General features: G+C 43.0%; 1 protein-coding gene across 6 annotated transcripts in view; it reads right to left on the reverse strand.

Annotated features, from left to right (window-relative positions):
• Window positions 1-61: 61 nt before the first annotated feature.
• nphp3 (nephronophthisis 3) overlaps window positions 62-24,391 on the reverse strand; it is a 160,026-nt gene continuing 135,696 nt past the window's right edge. For all 6 annotated transcript variants that reach the window (XM_073073004.1, XM_073073002.1, XM_073073003.1 and 3 more), the window contains 4 exons: window positions 20,489-20,729; window positions 13,940-14,065; window positions 11,955-12,070; window positions 62-5,590 (listed from right to left, as the gene is read on the reverse strand). In XM_073073004.1, coding sequence (XP_072929105.1) covers window positions 5,410-5,590; window positions 11,955-12,070; window positions 13,940-14,065; window positions 20,489-20,729 — 664 coding nt within the window. In that variant the 3' untranslated portion in view covers window positions 62-5,409. The remainder of the gene's footprint in view (window positions 5,591-11,954; window positions 12,071-13,939; window positions 14,066-20,488; window positions 20,730-24,391) is intronic.

The raw sequence follows: 24,391 nt of genomic DNA on the forward strand, positions 1-24,391 counted from the left end.
ATTGAAAAAAGCTGGATCTTGTCCTGACACAGTTAAGTAAACTGAATGATAAAAACAAGTGTGGTTTCAATGCTATATTTAATATTCCAAGGTACTGATTATACTGCTCAAACTAACAATACATCCCATTCCGGTTAATACATGAAATTGTATTTCCATAATAGAAACAGAAAACCTACAGCACACAATGCTATGCCAAACATGTACTTATTTTAGAAATTTCCTAGGGTTACCTGTAGCCCTCTATTTTTCTAAGCTCCATGTACCTAACCAGGAGTTTCTTAAAAGACCCTATCAAATTCACCTCCACCACCATTGCCAGCAGCCCATTCCACGCACTCACCACTCTCTGTATAAAAAACTTACCCCTGACATCTCCTCTGTACCTACCTTCAAGCACCTTAAAACTCTGCCCTCTCATGTTGACCATTTCAGCCCTGGTGAAAAAGTCTCTGGCTATCCACGTGATCAATGTCTCTCATCATCTTATACACCTCTATCAGGTCACCTCTCATCCTCTCGCGCTCCAAGGAGAAAAGGCTGAGTTCACTCAACCTATTCTCATAAGGCATGCTCCCAATCCAGGCAACATCCTTGTAAATCTCCTCTGCACCCTTTCTATGGCTTCCACATCCTTCCTGTAGTAAGATGACCAGAATTGAGCACAGTACTCCGAGTGAAGTACTGTGGTCCTATATAGCTGTAACATAACCTCTCAGCTCCTAAATTCAATACCAAAGTTGATGAAGGCCAATGCACCATATGCTTTCTTAACCACACAGTCAATCTGTGCAGCTTTGAGTGTCCGGGCCCCAAGATCCCTCTGATCCTCCACACAGCCAAGAGTCTTACCATTAATACTATATTCTGCCATCATATTTGAACCACCTCCCACTTATCTGGGTTGAACTCCATCTGCCACTTCTCAGCCCAGTTTTGCATCCTATCCATGTCCCGCTGTAACCTCTGACAGCCCTCCACACTGTCCACAACACCCCCAACCTTTGTCTCATCAGCAAATTTACTAACCCATCCCTCCACTTCCTCATCCAACACACACAAAATGCTGGTGAAAAGCAACAGGCCAGGCAGCATCTATAGGGAGAAGCACTGTTGACGTTTCGACACTGGGGATAGGGTTCCCCTTGTCCTCACCTACCACCCCACCAGCCTCCGGGTCCAATGTGTAATTCTCCGTAACTTCCGCCACCTCCAACGGGATCCCACTACCAAGCACATCTTTCCCTCCCCCCTCCCCTTTCTGCTTTCCACAGGGATCGCTCCCTACACGACTCCTTTGTCCATTCGTTCCAACCAATCTCCCTCCTGGCAGAACAAATAATCCTTGTAAGCGGAACAAGTGCTACACCTGCCCTTACACTTCCTCCCTCACCACCATTCAGGGCCCCAGACAGTCCTTCCAGGTGAGGCGACACTTCACCTGTCAGTCGACTGGTGTGGTATACTGCGTCCAGTGCTCCCGGTGTGGCCTTCTATATATTGGCGAGACCCGACGCAGACTGGGAGACCATTTCACTGAACACCTACGCTCGGTCCGCCAGAGAAAGCAGGATCTCCCAGTGGCCACACATTTCAATTCCACGTCCCATTCCCATTCTGATAAGTCAATCCATGGCCTCCTCTACTGTCAAGATGAATCCACACTCAGGTTGGAGGAACAACACCTTATATACCGGCTGGGTAGCCTCCAACCTGATGGCATGAACATTGACTTCTCTAACTTCCGTTAATGCCCTTCTTCCACTTCTTACCCCATCCCTGACATATTTAGTTTCCCCCCCCCCTCTTTTTGCCCATCACTCTGCCTGTTCTCCATCTCCCTCTGGTGCTCCCCTCCCCCTTTCTTTCTCCCTCCCATCCCATGATCCTTTCCCTTCTCCAAGCTCTGTATCCCTTTTGCCAATCACCTTTCCGGCTCTCAGCTTCACTCCACCCCCTCCTGTCTTCTATTATTCCGCATTTTCCCCTCCCCCTCCTACTTTCAAATCTCTTGCTATCTTTCCTTTCAGTTAGTCCCGACAAAGGGTTTCAGCCTGAAACATCGACGGTGCTTCTCCCCATAGATGCTGCCTGGCCTGCTGCGTTCCACCAGCACTTTGTGTATGTTACTTGAATTTCCAGCATCTGCAGATTTCCTCGTGTTTACCTCCTCGTCCAGGTCATTTATAAAAATCAAGAAGAGAAGGTGTCCCAGAACAGATCCTTGAAGCACTCCACTGGTCACCAACCCTCCATGCAGAATATGACCCGTCTACAATCACTATTTGCCTTCTGTGGGCAAGCCAATTCTGGATCCACAAAGCAAGGTCCTGATGGATCACATGCCTCATTACTTTCTCAATAAACCTTGCATGGCTTATCTTACCAAATGCCTTGCTGAAATCCATATACGCTACATCTACTGCTCTTCCTTCATCAATGTGTTTAGTCACATCCTCAAAAAATTCAATAAGGCTCGTAAGGCTTGACTTGCTTTTGACTTACAATTCCTAACCATATTATGCCTCTCCAAATGTTCATAAATGCTGCCTCTCAAGAATTTTTCCATCAACTTACCCACCATTGAAGTAAGACTCACTGGTCTATAATTTCCTGGGCTATCTCTACTCCCTTTCTTGAAAAAGGGAACATCTGCAACCCTCCAATCCTCAGGAACCTCTCACGTCTCCATTGATGATGCAAAGATCATTGCCAGAGGCTCAGCAATCTCCTCCATCGCCTCCCATAGTAGCCTGGGGTATATCTCGTCCAGTCCCGGAGATCCATCCAACTTGATGCTTTCTAAAAGCTCCAGCATATCCTCTTTCTTAATGTCTATATGCTCAAGCTTTACATTCCACTGTAAGTCATTCCTACAATCGCCAAGATCCTTTTCCATAGTGAATACTGAAGGAAAGTATTTATTAAGTGCCTCTGCTACCTCCTCTGGTTCCATACACACTTTTCCACTGTCACACTTGATTGGTCCTATTCTCTCACGTCTTATCCTCTTGCTCTTCACATACTTGTAGAATTCCTTGGGGTTTTCTTTAATCCTGTCCACCAAGGCCTTCTCATGGCCCCTTCTGGCTCTCCTAATTTCCTTCTTAAGCTCCTTCCTGCTAGCCTTATAATCTTCTAGATCTCTAACATCACCTAATTTTTTGAATTTTTTTGTAAGCTTTTTTTTTCTTCTTGACTAGATTTTCAACAGCCTTTGTACACCACGGTTCCTGTACCCTACCATCCTTTCCCTGTCTCATTCAAACATACCTATGCAGAACTCCGCACAAATATCCCCTGAACGTTTGTCACATTTCTGCCGTACATTTCCCTGAGAACATCTGTTCCCAATTTATGCTTCCGAACTCCTGCCTGATGGCTTCATATTTCCCTTACTCCAATTAAACACTTTCCTAACTTGTCTGTTCCTATCCCTCTCCAATGGTATGGTAAAGAAGATAGAATTGTAATCACTATCTCCAAAATGCTCCCCCATGGGAGACCTGACACCTGACCAGGTTCATTTCCCAATACCAGATCAAGTACAGTCTCTCTTCTTGTCGGCTTATCTACATATTGTGTCAAGAAACCTTCTTGAATACACCTAACAAACTCCACCACATCTAAACCTCTTGCTCTAGGGGGATGCCAATCTCCCACGATGACGACCCTGTTATTATTACACCTTTCCAGGATCTGCCTCCCTATCTGCTCCTAGATGTCCCTGTTACTATTGAGTAGTCTATAAAAAACACCCAGTGGAGTTATTGGCCCCTTCCTGTTTCTAACTTCCACCCACAGAGATTCAGTTGACAATCTTTCCATGACTTCCTCCTTTTCTGCAGCCGTGACACTATCTCTGATCAACAGTGCCATGCCCCCACCTCTTTTGCCTCCCTCCCTATCCTTTCTGAAACATCTAAAGCCTGGCACTCGAAGTAACCATTCCTACCTCTGAGCCATCCGAGTCTCCTCTGTAATGGCCAAAACATCACAGCTCCAAGTATTGATCCACGCTCTAAGCTCATCTGCTTTGTTCACAGCGCTTCTTGCATTAACAGACACATCTCAAACCATTGGTCTGGAGTGTATCCATTCTCTATCACCTGCCTATCCTCCCTCTCACACTGTCTCCAAGCTTTCTCTATTTGTGAACCAAACGCCCTTTCCTCCATCTCCTCAGTTTGGTTCCCAACCCCCAGCAATTCTAGTTTAAACTCTCCCCAATAGCCTTAGCAAACCTCCCTGCCAGGATATTGGTCCCCCTGGGATTCAAGTGTAACATGTTTTTTTTTGTACAGGTCGTGCCTGCCCCAAAAGAGGTCCTAATGATCCAGAAATCTGAATCCCTGCCCCCTTCTCCAATCCCACGCATTTATCCTCCACCTCACTCTATTCCTATACTCACTGTCGCATGGCACAGGCAATAATCCCGAGATTACTACCTTTGAGGTCCTGCTTCTCAGCTTCCTACCTATGCCGTTGGTACCAATATGTACCACGATATCTAGCTGCTCACCTTCCCACTTCTGGGTGTCGTGGACGCGATCAGAAACATCCCGGACCCTGGCACCTGGGAGGGAAAGTACCATCTGAGTTTCTTTCCTGCGTCCACAGAATCGCCTGTCTGACCCCCTAACTATAGAGTCCCCTATACTGCTGCCTTCCTCTTCCTTTCCCTACCCTTCTGAGCCACAGGGCCAGACTCTGTGTCAGAGGTGCGACCACTGTTGCTTCCCCCAGGTAGGCCATTCCCCCAACAGTACTCAAACAGGAGTACTTATTGTTAAGGGGGACAGCCACTGGGGTATTCTCTAGTATCTGACTCTTGCCCTTCCCTCTCCTATCTGTCCCTCGAGGCCCTGTGACTACTTGTCTATAGTTCCCTCCCAAAATGCAAGAACTTCCATCCAAAGCAGTCACAGCATTAAAAAAAATACATCTTCCCAATTCTACCCCATTGAGGTCACAAAGTTAGTCCTCAGAAGAGGGAGATGACATTTCCTAATCGTTCTCATAATGGTGGCAGTTGTAGGTGCTGGTACTAGGGACAGATTTATTTTCAATGCTATAAATAAGCACATATAAAAACATTTCCCTTCAGAAGCAGTTTTGGTTCAGTAATGAATTTTTCATTTAGGAGTAGAACCAGCTCATTCCAAACATGAGTTGATCCAAGTTAGTGACAAAGCATCATTCTTTCTCTCCCACATGCCAGAACCATTGGTGCTTAATCACAGTTCTTTTTCTCAAAATGTTCCTTTACACAACTAAATGTTCCAGATTCCTGGAAATCTTCAGTTGAAGTTATGAAATAAATCCATTTCAGAATGGACTGTACTCACAAAAGATTAAAAAACACTTGAGACTACAGCACAGGAGTTTGCAATCCATTTTTGATGTCGGTCACCTGAACCCCAGTTCCAGATAGGGATTAGAGGCCAAAGCATTTTTTAAACTGAAAGCATCTCCACTGGATGAATGCCGTGACAGAACTTTTCCACCAACCACCGAGGACTCAGCTTCCTTGATATCCATTGCTCTCTTGTACAATTCTGCTGCCTTCTCAAAATTGGCTTCTTCATAGCTGTAATGGTGAAGACATTAATCCTTTACCACTACTCTCTTGCAAAAGAATATCTGCAAATCACTCATTTCACACACTTTAGCACTGTAAATATACAAAACATACCCTGTTGTCAATCAAATTTCAGCATCACACATTCCTCCCCTCCACATTGATCAGTACAGCATAGGAACAGACAGGTCTTCGAGACCTTGATGTCATGCTGCATTGATTAAGCTAATGGTACTTAAATCCATCAATCCTTTATGCCTGCACATAGCCCAAAACCCTCCATTACTTATATTCACATACTCTGGAAAATTGGGTTATTATTGACACATGTTGAGGTACAGTGAAAAGCTTTACTGGCAAACAATAAATTGCAGGGGACATAATGAGGTTAAGAAAACATCTTACTATACAAGACAAGATTACATCTATGCCTATCTAAATCTAAGAGTTTCTTAAATGCTCCTCCTCACTTGTAAGCACATTTATATGGAACGCTGCCTCAAGAAAGCAACATGCATTATCAAGGACCCCTGTCATCCAGGTCATGCTCTCTTCTTACTGCTACCATTGGGAAGGAGGTACAGAAGCCTTTGGTTCCACACCACCAGGTTCAATAACAGTTATTAGCCTTCTATCATGGGGCTCCTGAACCAATGTGGATAACTTCACTCATGTTAGTTTGTCTTCTTTTGCATATTGGTTGTTTGTCAGCCTTTGTGTGTAGTTCTTCACTGATTCTACTGTATTTCTTTGTTCTACTGTAAATGCCTGCAAAAAAATGAATCCCACGGTAGCGTATATTGATATGTATACGTACTTATATAATAACAAGTTTCCCCTTAGCGTCAACTGCTTCAGGGAAAAGAACCCAGGCTTGTTCAACTTCCTTACAGCAAATGTCCTCTAATCCCAGTAGCATCCCGGCAAGCCACATTTTTCGATAATGGGATTATCAGAATTGCTGAGGGGTGGGAACTGAAGTGACGGAGGAAAGGGAGGTTGGCTCACAAATAGAGAAAGCTTGGAGACAGTGCGAAAGGGAGGATAGGCAGGTGATAGAGAAGGGATGCCCTCAGACTGATGGTTTGAGATGTGTATTATAATGCGAGGAGGTTAGTTAGGAAGATTCAGTCGCTAGGTATACATGGAGAGGTAGTAAATTGGATTAGACATTGGCTCAATGGGAGAAGCCAGAGAATGGTAGTGGAGGATTGCTACTCTGAGTGGAGGCCTGTGACTAGTGGTGTGCCACAGGGATCAGTGCTGGGTCCGTTGTTATTTGTCATCTGTATCAATGATCTGGATGATAATGTGGAAAACTGGATCAGCAGATTTGCTGATGATACAAAGATTGGAGGTGTAGTGGACAGTGAGGAAGGTTTTCAACGCTTGCAGAGGGATTTGGACCAGCTGGAAAAATGGGCTGAAAAATGGCAGATGGAGTTTAAAACAGACAAGTGTGAGGCATTGCACTTTGGAAGGATAAACTAAGGTAGAATGTACAAGGTAAATGGTAGGGCACTGAGGAGTGTAGTAGAACAGAGGGATCTGGGAATACAGATACATAATTCCCTCAAAGAGCCGTCACAGGTAGATAGGGTCGTAAAGAGAGCTTCATTGGCCTTTATAAATCAAAGTACTGAGTATAAGAGTTGGAATGTTATGGTGAGGTAGTATAAGGCATTGGTGAGGCCAAATTTGGAGTATTGTGTGCAGATTTGGTCACCTAATTACAGGAAGGATATTAATAAAGTTTAAAAAGTGCAGAGAAGGTTTACAAGGATGTTGCTGGGACTTGAGAAACTGAGTTACAGAGAAAGGTTGAATAGGTTAAGTTTATTCCCTGGAGTGTAGAAGAATGAGGGGAGACTTGATAGAGGTGTATAAAATTATGATGGGTATAGATAGAGTGAATGCAAGCAGGCTTTTTCCACTGCAGCTTGGGGAGAAAAAGAACAGTGGACATGGGTTAAGGGTGAAGGGGGAAAAGTTTAAAGGGAACATTGGGGGGGGGCTTCTTCATGCAGAGAGTGGTGGGAGTGTGGAATGAGGTGCCAGATGAAGTGGTGAATGTGGGCACACTTTTGACATTTAAGAAAAACTTGGACAGGTACATGGATGAGAGGGGTTTGGAGGGATATGGTCCAGGTGCAGGTCAGTGGGACTAGGCAGAAAAATGGTTCAGAACAGCCAAGAAGGGCCAAAAGGCCCGTTTCTGTGCTGAAATGTTCTATGGAGTATTATGAATAAAGAGGATGAGCTTAGAGCGTGGATCAGCACTTGGAGCTATAATGTTGTGGCCATTACAGAGACTTGGATGGTGCAGGGGCAGGAATGGCTACTTCAAGTGCCAGGCTTTAGATGTTTCAGAAAGGACAGGAAGGGAGGCAAAAGAGGAGAGGGCATGGCACTGTTGATCAGAGATAGTGTCGCAACTGCAGAAAAGAATGAAGCCATGGAGAGATTGTCAACTGAATCTCTGTGGGTGGAAGTTAGAAACAAGAAGGGGTCAATAACTCCACTGGGTGTTTTTTATAGACCATCCAATAATAACAGGTACATCAAGGAGCACACAGGGAGACAGATTCTGCAAAGGAGTAACAATAACAGGGTTGTTGTAGTGGGAGATTTTAATTTTCCAATACTGATTGGTATTTTCGTAGAGCAAGGGGTTTAGATGGAGTGGAATTTGTTAGATGTGTTCAGGAAGGTTTCCTGACACAATATGTAGATAAGCCTACAAGAGGAGAGGCTGTACTTGATTTGGTATTGGGAAATAAACCTGGTCAGGTGTCAGGTCTCTCAGCGGGAGAGGATTTTGGAGATAGTGATCACAATTCTATCTCCTTTACCATACCATTGGAGAGGGATAGGAACAGACAAGTCAGGAAAGCATTTAATTGGAGTAAGGGGATGAGGCTATCAGGTAGGAACTTGGAAGCATAAATCAGAAACAGATATCCTCAGGGAAACGTACGGAAGAAATGGGACAAATGTTCAGTGGATATTTGCGTGGGGTTCTGCATAGATACATTCCAATGAGATAGGGAAAGGATGGTAGCGTACAGGAACCGTGGTGTACAAAGACTGTAAATCTAGTCAAGAAGAAGAGCTTACGAAAGGTTCAAAAAACTAGGCAGTGATAGAGATCCTGAAGATTATAAAGCTTAAGAATGAAATTAGGAGAGCTAGAAGGGACCATGAGAAGGCCTTGGCGGACAGGATTAAGGAAAACCCCAAGGCATTCTCCAAATATGTGAAGAGCAAGAGGATAAGACGTGAGGGAATAGGACCAATCAAGTGTGACAGTGGAAAATTGTGCATGGAACCACAGGAGATGGCAAGGGTATTTAATGAATACTTTGCTTCAGAATTCACTATGGAAAAGGATCTTGGCAATTGTAGGGATGACCTGCAGCGGACTGAAAAGCTTCAGCATGTAGATATTAAGGAAGAGGGTGTGCTGGAGCTTTTGGAAAGCATCAAGTTGGATAAGTCACCGGGACCAGACAGGATGTACCCCAGGCTACTGGTGAAAAGTGAGGGAAGAAATTGCTGAGCCTCTGGCCATGATCTTTGCATCATCAATGGAGACGCAAGAGGTTCCGGAGGATTGGAGGGTTGTGGATGTTTTTTCTTTATTCAAGAAAGGGAGCAGGGATAGCCCAGGAAATTACAGACCAGTGTACCTCAGTGGTTGGTAAGTTGATGGAAAAGATCCTGAGAGGTAGGATTTATGAACATTTGGAGAGGCATAATATCATTAGGAATAGTCAGCATGGCTTTGTCAAAGGCAGGTTGTGCCTTACGAGCCTGACTGAATTTTTTGAGGATGTGACTAAACACACTGATGAAGGAAGAGCTGTAGATGTAGTGTATATGGATTTCAGCAAGGCATTTGATAAGGTACCCCATGCAAGGCTTAAAGAGGCATGGGATCCAAGGGGACATTACTTTGTGGATCCAGAACTGGCTTGCCCACTGAAGGCAAAGAGTGGTTGTAGACGGGTCATATTCTGCATAGAGTTGGTGACCAGTGGTGTGCCTCAGGGATCTGTTCTGGGACCCCAACTCTTCGTGATTTTTATAAATGACCTGGATGAGGAAGTGGAGGGATGGGTTAGTAAATTTGCTGATGACACAAAGGTTGGGGGTGTTGTGGATAGTGTGGAGGGCTGTCAGAGGTTACAACGGGACATTGATAGGATGTAAAACTGGGCTGAGAAGTGGCAGATGGAGTTCAACCCAGATAAGTGGGAGCTGGTTCATTTTGATAGGTCAAATGTGATGGCAGAATATAGCATTAATGGTAAGACTCTTGGCAATGTGGAGGATCAGAGGAATCTTGGGGTTTGAGTCCACAGGACACTGAAAGCTGCTGCACAGGTTGACTCTGTGGTTAAGGCAGCCTGCAGTGCATTGGCCTTCATCAATCGTGGGACTGAGTTTAGGAGCCGAGAGGTAATGTTGCAGCTATATAGGACTCTGGTCAGACCCCACTTGGAGTACTGTGCTCAGTTCTGGTCGCCTCACTACAGGAAGGATGTGAAAACGATAGAAAAGCTGCAGAGGAGATTTACAAGGATGTTGCCTGGATTGGGGAGCATGCCTTATGAGAACAGGCTGAGTGAACTCAACCTTTTCTCCTTGGAGTGACGGAGGATGAGAGGTGACCTGATAGAGGTGTATAAGATGATGAGAGGCATTGATCATGTGGATAGTCAGAGGCTTTTTCCCACGGCTGAAATGGTTAGTAGGGCATAGTTTTAAGGTGCTTGGCAGTAGGTACAAAGTAGATGTCAGGGGCAAGTTGTTATTTTTTTTTTTACGCAGAGAGTGGTGAGTGCGTGGAATGGGCTGTCGGCGACGGTGGTGGAGGCAGATACAATAGGGTCTTTTAAGAGACTCCTGGATAGGTACATGGTGATTAGAAAAATAGAGCGCTATGGGTAAGCCTAGGTAGTTCCAAGATAAGGACATGTTTGGCACAGCTTTGTGGGCCGAAGAGCCTGTATTGTGCTGTAGGTTTTCTATATTTCTATGAATGCAAACTGTAGATGAAGCCAAACCATAGTTTTTTTGAAAGCACAACATAACTTCCTGACCCTTGAACTCAGTGCCATGACTAACAAATTAACATCATCTGAGAATAAGTGTTTGGCAGCTGTCAATACATAGTGGAGAGTACAATACTGCTCAAATCAAACACCGTATTCTCAAATGCTCCTCAAATTTTTGAACAAAACTGAATTTTAATAGATTGTATGTCAAAATGTGTTTTGCGTACAAGTTTCAGCTTCTTATGAAAAATACATTGCATAATTGCTTGGGATCAATAAACCTTAAGATGTTTTTAAAGTGTTTTTATAAAATGGTGCATCTAATGATTGAATCTTTTGTTCAGAAGTGAACTTGTTCTATTACCATCCTTTTAAATATTGACAAATATCTGCTGCACTGTGTTGCCATGTTGTAAGCCACAGATACAGGAGACATAGTGCAGAGTACAGAATACAGACATCAATTCCTAATAGGAGTGGAGCAGGGTCACTGGACCACTTTCACACCATCTGCTACAGCAGAACAATGGCTTTTGCCACTATTTCATTAAGGCTTCCCAGATTCTTCTTGAGCAGAGACAAGCTGTGATGTGAGCCCAAGGGAGGGGGCATTTTTAAAGTAAGGACAAAAATACACCAAAAAAAGTGGTGCACTCACTTAATCCATTTACATTGGAACTGGCTATCAATAAGACAAATGTAATAAATTGTGATAGCTTATATAAATTGCTTGGGAATTAATAACTAAAATCAAAATGATAAAATTCCATGACTATCTGATGCTGATTTGTTGATTTTTAAACATGGCTATTTGACAATAATTTCATCCTTTGAATACCCCGTGGCACTGCAACATTTTCTATTCCAATATTTATCCAGTTACCTTTTGAAACTTAACTGTGAATCTGCCTCCACTACCCTTTCAAGTAGTGTTCCAGATCACAGTTCATGTGCAAAAAAGCTTCCCTTGTCACTTCTGCTGTTATCTTCCAGTCGACAACAGAGATCAATAGTTAATCTAGGTAACAACAGCAGAGGTCTTCCATTCAACCCCATCCCCTCCCAACAGCTTATCTCTAAAAAGAGAGACAAAATGTGTATATTGCTCATTCTGAACATTAAACCAGGAGCCCCGACCTCCAGCTCTAGCCAACTGCATTCTGGATAACTACAGTCAAAGCATACTGTATTACAAAATATTTTTCAAGCATCTGCAAGGTAGCTTGGTGAAATTCCATGGACTCATGATGCAGAGACATCACAAGGAAACCATTCACTAAGACTGAACTCCGTACTGATGTTCCCTTCTTTACCTTAACAATGCTAAATTCTTTAGCGTCTCTCCCACCCGAGGATGACAACGACCCAAACTGTCCTCATAGATCTTCAGAGCACGGTCATATAGTGGTAATGCTTTCGTGTGATTTTTCTGTGGAATAAACATGTATAGCTATAAGAATTTTACCAGGGATCAAAGGGCAACATTGATCTAAAAACAATACACACTTGTTCTGCATCTCACAAAGACTGAAATAAACTTTGCCAATCTTCTTCTCTTCCCAGAATTACCACTGGTACAAGATGTGTTCAACCAATTAGTGTCATGTAGATTAGCTAGTCTACAGTGCATGACAAGAAGCATCTTAGGCAGTTGGCTCACTGCAGTAGAGTTACGGAATCACTGTCAAACCAATTGCAAACAGCAATTTGCTCGCTCACACCTGTTCAGGACAGCTAGGGAAAGGTAATAAATAGCATCCTTGCCCACACACAGAGAATTAACATACTGCTTACATTTTGAAAACTTGTACAAGTTTATCCTGGAATTTCAGTGGAAAATAATGCCAATTCTTTAACCTTTTACAATTAGAACCTCAATATTCTAACCCCATGCTGGTGTATAAGTGTGACGTGCTACATTTTGGTAGGACTAATCCAAATAGGATATACATAGTAAATGGTAGGGCATTGAGGAATGCAGTAGAACAGAGTGATCTAGGAATAATGGTGCATAGTTCCCTGAAGGTGGAATCTCATGTGGATAGGGTGATGAAGAAAGCTTTTGGTATGCTGGCCTTTATAAATCAGAGCATTGAGTATAGGAGTTGGGATGTAATGTTAAAATTGTACGAGGCATTGGTGAGGCCAGATTTAGAGTATTGTGTACAGTTCTGGTCACTGAATTATAGGAAAGATGTCAACAAAATAGAGAGAGTACAGAGGAGATTTACTAGAATATTACCTGGGTTTCAGCACCTAAGTTACAGAGAAAAGTTGAACAAGTTAGGTCTTTATTCTTTGGAGTGTAGAAGGTTGAGGGGGGACTTGATAGAGGCATTTAAAATTATGAGAGGGTAGATAGAGTTGACATGGATAGGCTTTTTCCATTGAGAGTAGGGGAGATTCAAGCAAGAGGAGTTTAGGGGTAACATGAGGGGGGAACTTCTTTACTCAGAGAGTGGTAGCTGTGTGGAACGAGCTTCCAGTAGAAGTGGTAGAGGCAGGTTCGATTTTGTCATTTAAAAAAAAAATCGGATAGGTATATGGACAAGAAAGGAATAGAGGGTTATGGGCTGAGTGCAGGTAGGTGGCACTAGGTGAGTGTAAGCGTTCGGCATGGACTAGAAGGGCCAAGATGGCCTGTTTCCGTGCTGTAATTGTTATATGGTTATATGGTATCATCAAGCCTTCAATATGGTTACTCTATGGTGCTTATTTTTTTAATAAATGAATGCCTTGGGTTTTGTTTTTAAACAATCCTATCCGCAACATGAAGTTTGCAGTACTTTCTGGTACAGATTTGCTCCGATGTGGGTTCAGGAATATCACAAGCCTGTCCTAATTCTACATCTGGCCAGCACTGGAAACCTGCCCACAATGCTACTTCCTGATCAGGAAATGTAAAACATTTTGGGATGTGTTCTGCACATTCCAGCTAAACCTCCTTGTTCTGGTCAGTTTATGTACCAACCCATTCCCACAGTACCACTAATACCAATAAGTATTCTGCGAGGGGTGAATTGCACATAATGAACTTACTCCTGAGAAACTAATCAAAACATCCAACATGCTTGGACTCAAAAAAAATTCCAATCTGAAATGAAAATTAATTCAAAACTACATCTAATGCCTGAGAGTCAGTCTTTCAAGTTGTCCCCCTGGTCTATGCAATCTTGTTGGTGTCAGCTTCAAGGTCACATTCATTCTACTCCACTTACTTGAACTTTAAGTAACGCTGTAAACTCTAAATTTCTGTGAAACCTTTTTTGATAAAGACTATTAAATGATTATCACCTACCAATTGACAATACAGCACAGCCAGATTCACCAGGGCAGTTGCCACACTTGGGTGTTTTGGACCAAAGGATTTTTGGCGAATTTCAACAGCCAGCTGACATAATGGAACGGCTTTCTCCAATTTTCCCTGAAATTCAAACAAGGAATAACATAAATAGTTGGAAGTAGCAGACCAGGCCAGAAAAAAAATCTGTGGAAAAAGAAACAGTAGTCAAAGACCTTTCCACAAAAAGGAGAAATAGTGGAGATGCACGAGGTAGTGAAGTGTAAGTGTACATGATAGGGCACTGAAAACCTGTGCCAACCAACTAGCAAGAGTGTTCAAGGACATCTTCAATTTCTCACTGCTGCAGTTGAGGCTCTCACCTACTTTGAAAGGGTGAGAGTCATGTTAGTGCCCAAGAAGAGCAGAGTCAGCTGGTCAATGACTCGTCCAGTTGCACTCAGATCTACTGTGAAGTGCTTTGAGAGGTTGGAACTGCCCAAGGACATGGACCCACTGCCATCACCTATCACCACAATAGGTCTAGAGCAAGTGCAGTCTTGTTACTTTAGACTTTAAGTTAGTTAGTTAAGCCGCAAACAGTAACCCACCAGAGTCCTCTGTCTTACGTTAGTCCTACAAGTTTTCCCCTGGTGTAACCCATCATTTTGGAGTCAGTTTTAGGTGTTCTTCTAAAAGGTTGACTGGTTCTATGGCATCCACAGACTTCCAGCTTTCACAACTTCCTATGCCTTCTAGGTGAAGAATCTTCCTGTCCCAGGGATAAAGTCTTTAGGGCTTCTGTTGGTGTTTCTGCAGTGCTGGGGTTTTATAGGATGGGGTTGCTAGCCCCATGCCCAACTCTCCCACTTTCCCAGCCAGGCATGCTGGTTACCCTAGAGTTGTGCCCTCAGGTTATAGGCATTTCCGCTGGGAGAAAAGGTTTACCAACATTTACCCTCTCGCTACACGTCATTTTGTGCATATCTGTATATCCATTCACATCCCTCTGCTCCACACAAAAAAAAATACAACCTATGCTCTTTCTCATCAATACGACATTCTATTCCAGGAAATAGGAACAGAAGTTGGCCATCTGGCCCATCAAACCTTCATTTAATGAGGTAGCATCTACTGCTTCCCTGGACAGAAAATTCCACAGATTCATAGAAATAGAAACATAGAGAACTTACATCTCAATTCAGGAACTTCGGCCCATAAAGTTGTGTCGAACATGTCCTTACTTTACAAATTACTCAGGGTTACCCATAGCCCTCTATTTTCCTAAGCTCCATGTACCTTTCCAGGAGTCTCTTAAAAGACCCTATCGTTTCTGCCTCTACCACCGTGGCCGGCATTCCATTCCACGTACTCACCACTCTCTGCGTAACAAAAAACTCACCCCTGACATCTCCTCTGTACATTTTTCCAAGCACCTTAAAACTCTGCCCTCTTGTGCCGGCCATTTCAGCCCTGGGAAAAAGACTCTGACTATCCACACAATCAATGCCTCTCATCATCTTATACACCTCTATCAGGTCACCTCTCATTCTCCGTCGCTCCAAGGAGAAAAGGCCGAGTTCACTCAACCTATTCTCATAAGGCATGCTCCCCAATCCAGGCAACATCCTTGTAAATCTCCTCTGCACCCTTTCTATGGTTTCCACATCCTTCCTGTAGTGAGGCGACCAGAACTGAGCACAGTACTGCAAGTGGGGTCTGACCAGGGTCCTATATAGCTGCAACATTACCTCTTGGCTCCTAAACTCAATCCCATGATTGATGAAGACCACTGCACCATATGCCTCCTTAACCACAGAGACAACCTGCAGAGCAGGTTTGAGAGTCCGATGGATACGGACTCCAAGATCCCTCTGATCCACCATACTGCCAAGAGTCTTACCATTAATGCTATTTTCTGCCATCATATTTGACCTATCAAAATATGACCCATCTATAACCACTCTTTGCCTTCTGTGGGCAAACCAGTTTTGGATCCACAAAGCAATGTCCCCTTGGATCCCATGCCTCCTTACTTTCTCAATAAGCTTTGCATGGGGTACCTTATCAAATGCCTTGCTGAAATCCATATACACTACATCTACTGCTCTTCCTGCATCAATGTGTTTAGTCACATCCTCAAAACATTCAATCAGGCTCCATTCAACAAAGCCATGCTGACTATTTCTAATATTATGCCTCTCCAAATGTTCATAAATCCTGCCTCTCAGGATCTTCTCCATCAACTTACCAACCACTGAAGTAAGACTCACTGGTCTATAATTTCCTGGGCTATCTCTACTCCCTTTCTTGAATAAGGGAACAACATTTGAAACCCACCAATCCTCCGGAACCTCTCCCATCCTTATTGATGATGCAAAGATCATTGCCAGAGGCTCAGCAATCTTCTCCCTTGCTTCCCACAGTAGCCTGGCGTACATCCCATCCGGTCCCAGCAATTTATCCAACTTGATGCTTTCCAAAATCTCCAGCACATCCTCTTTCTTAATATCTACATGCTCAAGCTTTTCAGTTCGCTGCAAGAATTTTTTGAGGATTTGACTAAACACATTGATGAAGATAGAGCAGATAGAGATAGAGATCTTAACGGTCCTAAGGAAATAGAGCTGCCGTTGTGCCTTCTTTGTAATTGTATCAATATATCGGGCTCAGGATACATCTTCAGAGATGTTGACACCCAGGAACTTGAAACTGCTCACTCTTTTCACTGCTGATCCCACAATGAGGACTGGGGTGTGTGTTCCCTCGATTTCCCTTTCCTGAAGTCTACAATCAATTCCGTGGGCTCACTGGCATTGAGTGCATGGTTGTTGTTGCTATACCACTCAACCAGATGCTTGATCTCATCCCGTACGCCTCCTCACCACCATCTGAAATTCTGCCAACAATATTTGTTCTGCTTCTAGAGGCACTGTTTGTTTTGAAGTTCATTTCATATATCACTTCCTGTTTTAAACATTACTTCCTGTGAAGTTTCATTTGGATTTCTACTTGGAACAATCATGGTAGAAAGAAGTTAATCTCCATCCACTCTTTATTTGCCTTTGAAACAACAATCTTTGTGAATCTTAAGCTTACTTATTATTGGTACATATTTAGTAGATGAACTTTGAAGTATTGTGTTTATCCTTCATTGTTATTAAGCTACCGTTAGGCCATGAGTTTGCGTAGTCCATGGCATAAATACAGAACATTGCGTGCATTACCTTGTTTCACACCGATCGTGAGAATAATCGATAATATTCAGGTGAGTGACCGTTTTGTATTGAATTCAATACATGGTTTCACTTAACTTACTGCAGTTTCACAGATTTCTCATTCAAAACCCTGAAGAGAGTGGCTTGTGTGATTTTGGAGAAGGTGTTTAACTCCCCGCCCAGCTTTGTACACAATGCACTGCAAGGGCAGTAGAATAGCTGTATCATCGGCAAATTTACAGATGGTGTTTGAACATAGCCACAGTTTTTGGTTGTAGAGAAAGTAGAACAGTGGACCAAGCATGCATCCTTGAGTGTTGTTCATCAGTGAGATGTTATTTCTGATCCGCAGTGACTGTGGTCTCACAATGAGAAGTCAAGGATCCAATTGCAGAGAGAGGTACCGAGGCTCATGTTTCAGAGCTTGGTGATTAAGACCATAAGATATAGGAACAGAATTTGTCCATTCAGCCCATTGAGTCTGCTCCGCCATTCCATCATGGCTGATCCCGGATCCCACTCAACCCCATACACCTGCCTTCTTGGCATTTCCTTTGATCCCCTGACCAATCAGGAAATTATCAATTTTCACTTTAAATATACCCACGATCTTGTCCTCCACAGCTGTCTGTGGCAGATCATTCCACAGATTCACTACTAAGGGTATGATTGTGTTGAACACTGATCAATAAACAGCAGCCTGAAGTAGGTACTGTTACAGTTCAGTTGATCTGAAGCCATGTGGAGAGCCAGTGAAATTGCATCTGCTGTAGACATAGTATTGGATAGACAAATCACAGCGTCCAGGTCCTTGCTTAGGCAGATATTGATTCTGGCCATGATCAGCCTCTCAAAGCACTTCATCACAGTAGATGCGAGGGCAACTGGGAGATGGTCGTTGAAGCAGCTCACCCAAATCTTCTTGGGCACTGCCATGGTTGTTGCCCTTTTGAAGCAGGTGTGAACCTCAACTGCAACAGGAAGAGATTGATTATACAGTCCTGGCAGTTGGTTGGCACAAGTTTTCAGTGCCCTACAACGTACACCATCAGAGCCTGGCAACTTGTGAGAGTTCTGACATTGGTTTCCAAGACACAGATCAGAGGGTCACCAGATACTGTAGAGATTTGCACAGGTGTAGTTTTAATCTCCCTTTTAAAGCATGTATAAAAGGTGTTGATCTCATCTGAGAATAGAGTATCACAGCCATTCATGAAGGTAGGTTTCGCCTTGTAAGAAGTAATGGCCTGCAAACCCTGACACAGTTGATGTGCATCAGATTCCATCTCTAACTTCAATCTGAATTGTTTTTTTTCTCTTAAAATAGCCTTCCTGTACGTCGCACCTGGACTTCTTGAATAGTTCTGGATAACTGGTCGTAGATTTTTGGCTCGCCCTCAGTTTTTTGGTTTGGGTACGTCTGAGTTGTTCTCAAAGGCACACTCATCCACAGAGCGCTTGATGAAGTTAGAGTATATTCATTCAGACTCGATAATGAATCCCTGAATATTGTCAAGTTCATCAACCCAAAGCTTCTGCCTATACACCAGGATTAGAAGTACTGCCAGTGGATCGGACTTTCCAAGGTGTGGGCGTGGAATGGCATGCCAAGTGTTCTTGATGGTGGTATAACAGTGGTCAAGTGTGTTGCCTCCTCTGGCTCCATAGATGAAATTTTGATGGTATTTGTTCAGAGACTTCAAGCTGGCCTGGTTGAACTCCCCTGCAATGATAGGGAAAGTATCCAGGTATGCTGTTTCATGACTGGGGATCAGAGAACTCAGTTCCTCCAGTAGCTGCCTGACATTGGCCAGAGGTGGTATGTACACCACTATGGAAGAAAACTCCTCAGTAGACAAAGTGAAAGACACTGGACCACTGTATGTTCCAGGTCGGATGAGCAGGATTGAAACAGAACAGCCACGTCTGTGCACCATGATGAGTTAAACACAAAGCATACATCACCTCCTCTCCTTTCAAAAGACTCAGCTGTCCTGTCTTTGGTGTGGATGAAGCCCTCAGGTTGCGGGTCTGCATCCAAAATTGCAGGGGTGCACCACGTATTTTGTGAAACAATACACACAGCAATCCCTTGTGTCCTTCTGGTTGAGATCTTCAATTTTATTTTCCAAAGACTGTACATTTGCGAGGATTGGAGGTCTAAATATTTTGTATTTCAATCATACCTGCAGCCCAGCAAACCTTCCCTACTTCCTTTTTCTTAAAGGAGAACAACACTTGGGACCTGAGTCTGCTGTCTAGGTTCCACTAATTTTGAGGATCGATCTTTTCATTGTCTTAAACTAATGTTGCTTACTGAATTACCCATGGGTGTGGCTGTGAATTTCAGCTGTAGTAGACCTAAATATCTGATGATTCCCATGGAGCTGAATGCAAAAAGTCACTACTTATCAGCACCATCTTGAAAGTTGTACCATTCTCCTCTTCCATTCTATGCCCCAGCAATTGAAAAATTGATGTCATGTTGATAAACTGCAGTACACCTTTTACAAAGTCTCCATGAAATCCTGGTATAAGCCACGGGGAAACAAAGTAGATCCAAAATTGGCTTAGTAGTAAGCAGCAGAGCGTAATGGTGGAGGTTTGTTATTGTAATTGGAGGCCTGTGATATTAACAAAATGGATGTGAATATTGAAGATATGTGTGGCAAGTTTACAGATGACAGGAAAATTGGTGTCGTTGTTAATGAAGAATATCATCTCAGGCTGCAAGGCGATAGTGATAGCTGCTAAAATGGGCAGAACAATGCTGCTACGTTGAAATTAAAGTTTGTTACCAATATTGGCAATAATAGTTGGTAAGGTGGCCAGAAGGCCTGTTAACAGGCTGTCTGATGCTATAACTTGTTCATATATAAATTTGTGGTTTACATACAAAACATACCAAATATAATTAAATGAACTGAAATATCTTATTCACAAGATATAGCACAAAATCCTAAAAAACTTATTTGCTTATAACTGTTAAGTTATAAGCACTGGCTTTCTAATCTCTTGCAAGGTAGTATTTTAATTTTTACTCATTTTCATAACAGGTGTGTTTCTATTCCAAGTGATATAGAAAACTGGCCTTATCCCATTAAACAGAAGTGATAAAGTTGGCCATGTCCTGGGCAACTAGTTTGTTACCACTCAGGAAGTGGCTTTTGAACTGGCCTTACATAAACACGTAGCATTTGGAAGATAATGCTACTGTTTTGGGAAAGGTCAGTAGCATGGTTATTGCTACGGTACGATGCTGGGCTGATACTGCAAGAAACATCATCTTAAATTGCATCTGCACATCTTTTTCTTGTTTATCATCTCACATTATGACAGCTTCACTCACTCTCTTTTTGTACAATGCTGCAAGATGCTTGACAGTGTAGGCCACTGAGGGATGATCAGGTGCCAAAACTCGACAGCGAATCTCCAGAGCTTTTTCATACAGCTCCTCAGCTTTCTCATGGTCCTCCTTCTCGTTGTACAAAGCTGCCAGGTTATTCAATGACTGTGCACAGTCAGGATGGTCACAACCAAGAGTCCGCTCCCTCATTTCCAGGGAACGTTTGAAGAAAACTTCAGCAGTCCTAAAGTGAAATTAAGAAAAAAGTTAAATAAATCTATTAGTATTTTCAACTTAACTCAAAATGTGGATGGAAACTTTTTTTTCCCCAGTTTCCTCCTTAAAAAGCTATACCTTGCATAGTTTTTGTACAATTTGATTGTATGCAATGCACATTGTTACTTGAAAATTTACAGTTGTGTATATAAACTCATTCATAGTGAATGCTGTCTTATTACAGAATCAAAGAATGCATACAGTACTGAAGCACAGAAGCTTGGAGAAGAAGGTGTTATCTGGCACACTGAGTCTGCTCTACTATTCAGTGATGGCTGATCACCCAAATTCAAAGCCCCCTTCCAGCTTTCTCCCCACATCTCTTTATCCCTTTAGCTCAGGGGTTTCCAACCTGGGGTGTGAGATGGAATTTCAGGGGGTGCGACAAAGTGTGACGTGTCCTTGAGTGATGAGTCACGAGTCATCACTCAGCCAGCTGCCAGTGCACCTTGAGAAATGGTAGTAACGTTTGTCCCAAGCACACTCCAGTCTCCCGCTGCCCGAGTCGAGAGAGACGTAAACTCACTCCAGTCTCCCGCTGCCCGAGTCGAGAGAGACGTAAACTCACTCCAGTCTCCCACTGCTTGAGTCAGCGTTGAGGATTCTCATCAGTGTTACTTGGGAGTTACATCTCAGAGTTGAGGAGTCTCATCAATGTTAGCTAGAAGGTTACATCTCAAAGTTAAAAATCATCTCATAATGCCAAAATCTTTATACATCCCGAATCAACCATCGAGTAATGACTTCGCGTTAAAACCAAACCCGCAGACAATAGGTAAATTATTCAATTATAAAATTTTAAAAAGCCGCATTTTGATAAAAAGCAGCTGAAGTTATTCATCCGTATTTGCCTCAATGCAGTGAAGAAGTTTTTGAATTTCAAAGGTATTTTTTCTCTTAAAAGGTTTTTTTCTTGAATCGTTGATAATTTTGAATTGTGTTAGTTGAGGAGGTATCATGGTTAGCAGTGAGGACTTTGAATCGTGTGATAGGAGTTCATATCTCTGGTAATCATTGGAAATAGGTGCGTAAATTCAGTAGAGAGTAGCCCATGTCGCGTCCCCGTAGCATTTCCACCTGACGATTTATCTTGGCGTAACTGCAGATAGTATCATAATATAATATTCAAAAGCATATTTCTCACGATATTTATAGGCATGTCTGGTTGAGTAAAGTGGTCATCCCTGACTTAGATAGTTTTTCTCATATTAGCCCATATTTTTCTCTTTACCCTTAACCCTTCATCATGTCAAAAAGAAGGAAATGGAATGATGACGACGTGTGCTTTGGTTTCACTTGCACAACAGGAAATGATGTCTTGCAAAAACCCCAGTGCATTCTTTGTAGCGTTGTGTTTTCCAACTCAAATCTGAAGCCATCCAAGCTTCAAGAGCACTTCAAGAACAAGCATGGCGGAGCTGATGTTGAAGGACACGATGTTGGGTCATTGAAAATCAAAAGAGCTTGTTTTGAGTCACAAGGAACTCTTCCAAAATTAGATTTCATTTCTGTTGAAAAACCACTACTTCTTGCTTCATACCAAGTGGCATATAAAATGGCCAAATCCAAGAAGCCCCATACAATTGCGGAAGATCTCATCAAGCCATGTGCACTGGAAATGGCAACAATTATCCTGGGCAAAGAAACAAGAAAAAAATTTGAACAGGTGCCCCTATCAAATAATGTCATTCACAACCAAATCAGTGATTTGAGTGAAGATATTTTGGACTAAGTCAACTCAGATGTAAGTGCTAGTCCTCTTAAAATCTCTATTCAGTTGGATGAGTCAACTGATGTCTCCAGTTGTAGTCAACTCATCACATTAGTGAGGTATGTCAATGATGGTGCTGTGAAGGAAGATTTCCTGTTTTGTAAAGATCTGAAAACAAACACAACTGCAAAGGATGTGATGCAGCTGGTGAAAGACTTCTTTGCCAAACATGATTTAGATATCAAAGTCATTGGTTCTGTGTGCACTGACAGGGCACCTGCAATGCTTGGAAATAAATCTGGCTTTTCTGCATTGATGAAAAAGGAGATTCCAGACTTGCAAGTTACCCATTGTTTTCTTCATCAGCATGCTTTGGCATCAAAAACATTGCCTCCAAATTTGAAGAAAATCCTTGACACTTGTGTGTAGATCATCAACTGGATCGGAGGCGTGCTTTGAACCATCGTATCTTCAAATCATTTTGTGAGGATCTGGGAAGTGAGCATTCAGTTTTGCTTTTCCACACAGAAGTCCGTTGGTTGTCACGAGGACAAGCTTTAACCCACTTCTTTGAACTGCGGGAAGAAATCAAAGTTTTTCTGGAGGAGCGTGAACATGATCTGGTTGGTGCAATGGAATCACAGGAATTCGCCCAAATGCTGGCTTACTTAGCTGACATTTTCACTCATATGAATGACCTGAGTGTTTCTCTTCAAGGAAAAGGGATAAACATATTGAAGGCTTGTGAAAAGTTGAATGCCTTCAAAAAAAAATTACGTCTTTGGCATCGAAGGATGGAAAAGAGGCAGTCTCTCAAATTTTCCTTCACTAGAAGAGATGGTTGATGGTGCTGGATCCATAACTCCTGTTGTGCGTGAAGAAATTGTGGCTCATTTGGAAATGCTGTCAGAATCGTTTGATGGATATTTTGCTGCTGGAGATCTGAAGATTTCAGAAGAATGGATCATGAATCCATATTCCTACAATTTGGAGAAAATGTCAGATGATGAAGAGCTGAAGGAAGATCTTATTGATTTGTGGACAAATCGAGCTCTTGAAATGCAATTTGAAAGCAAGACTTTGGAAGAGTTTTGGTGTGCAGCACTGGATATGTTCCCAAGACTTGGTGGAAAAGCACTCTGTGTCCTCATTCCATTTGCAACAACGTACTTGTCTGAATCTGGATTCAGTTCTCTTTTGTCAATCAAGACAAAAACCTAAGAATCACCTGAATCCACAGGCAGTCCTGCGGATCGGAGTCAGCAAGAAAGCTCTACATCTTGACAAAATCATGAATGAGAAGCAGGATCAAAGAAGTCATTGAATTTTATGTTCACAATTGGGATTGATTTTTACTGTTTACAATTTTTTCGGAATAAATTAGAATCTAATTGCTCAATTTATATTTGCGTTGGAATACGCGTTGTTGGTGCTGGAATCCGGGTTTTCAGTATGCCCTGGGTCGCCGTTGATGGTGCTGGAATCCGGGGTTTCAGTATGCCCTGGGTCGCCGTTGATGGTGCTGGAATCCGGGGTTTCAATATGCCCTGGGTTGCCGTTGATGGTGCTGGAATCCGGGTTTTCAGTATGCCCTGGGTCGCCGTTGATGGTGCTGGAATCCGGGTTTTCAGTATGCCCTGGGTCGCCGTTGATGGTGCTGGAATCCGGGGTTTCAGTATGCCCTGGGTCGCCGTTGATGGTGCTGGAATCCGGGGTTTCAGTATGCCCTGGGTCGCCGTTGATGGTGCTGGAATCCGGGGTTTCAGTATGCCCTGGGTCGCCGTTGATGGTGCTGGAATCCGGGGTTTCAGTATGCCCTGGGTCGCCGTTGATGGTGCTGGAATCCGGGGTTTCAGTATGCCCTGGGTCGCCGTTGATGGTGCTGGAATCCGGGGTTTCAGTATGCCCTGGGTCGCCGT

Source organism: Hemitrygon akajei, chromosome 20 (genome assembly GCF_048418815.1).
Source record: "Hemitrygon akajei chromosome 20, sHemAka1.3, whole genome shotgun sequence".
Lineage (NCBI taxonomy): Eukaryota > Metazoa > Chordata > Chondrichthyes > Myliobatiformes > Dasyatidae > Hemitrygon > Hemitrygon akajei.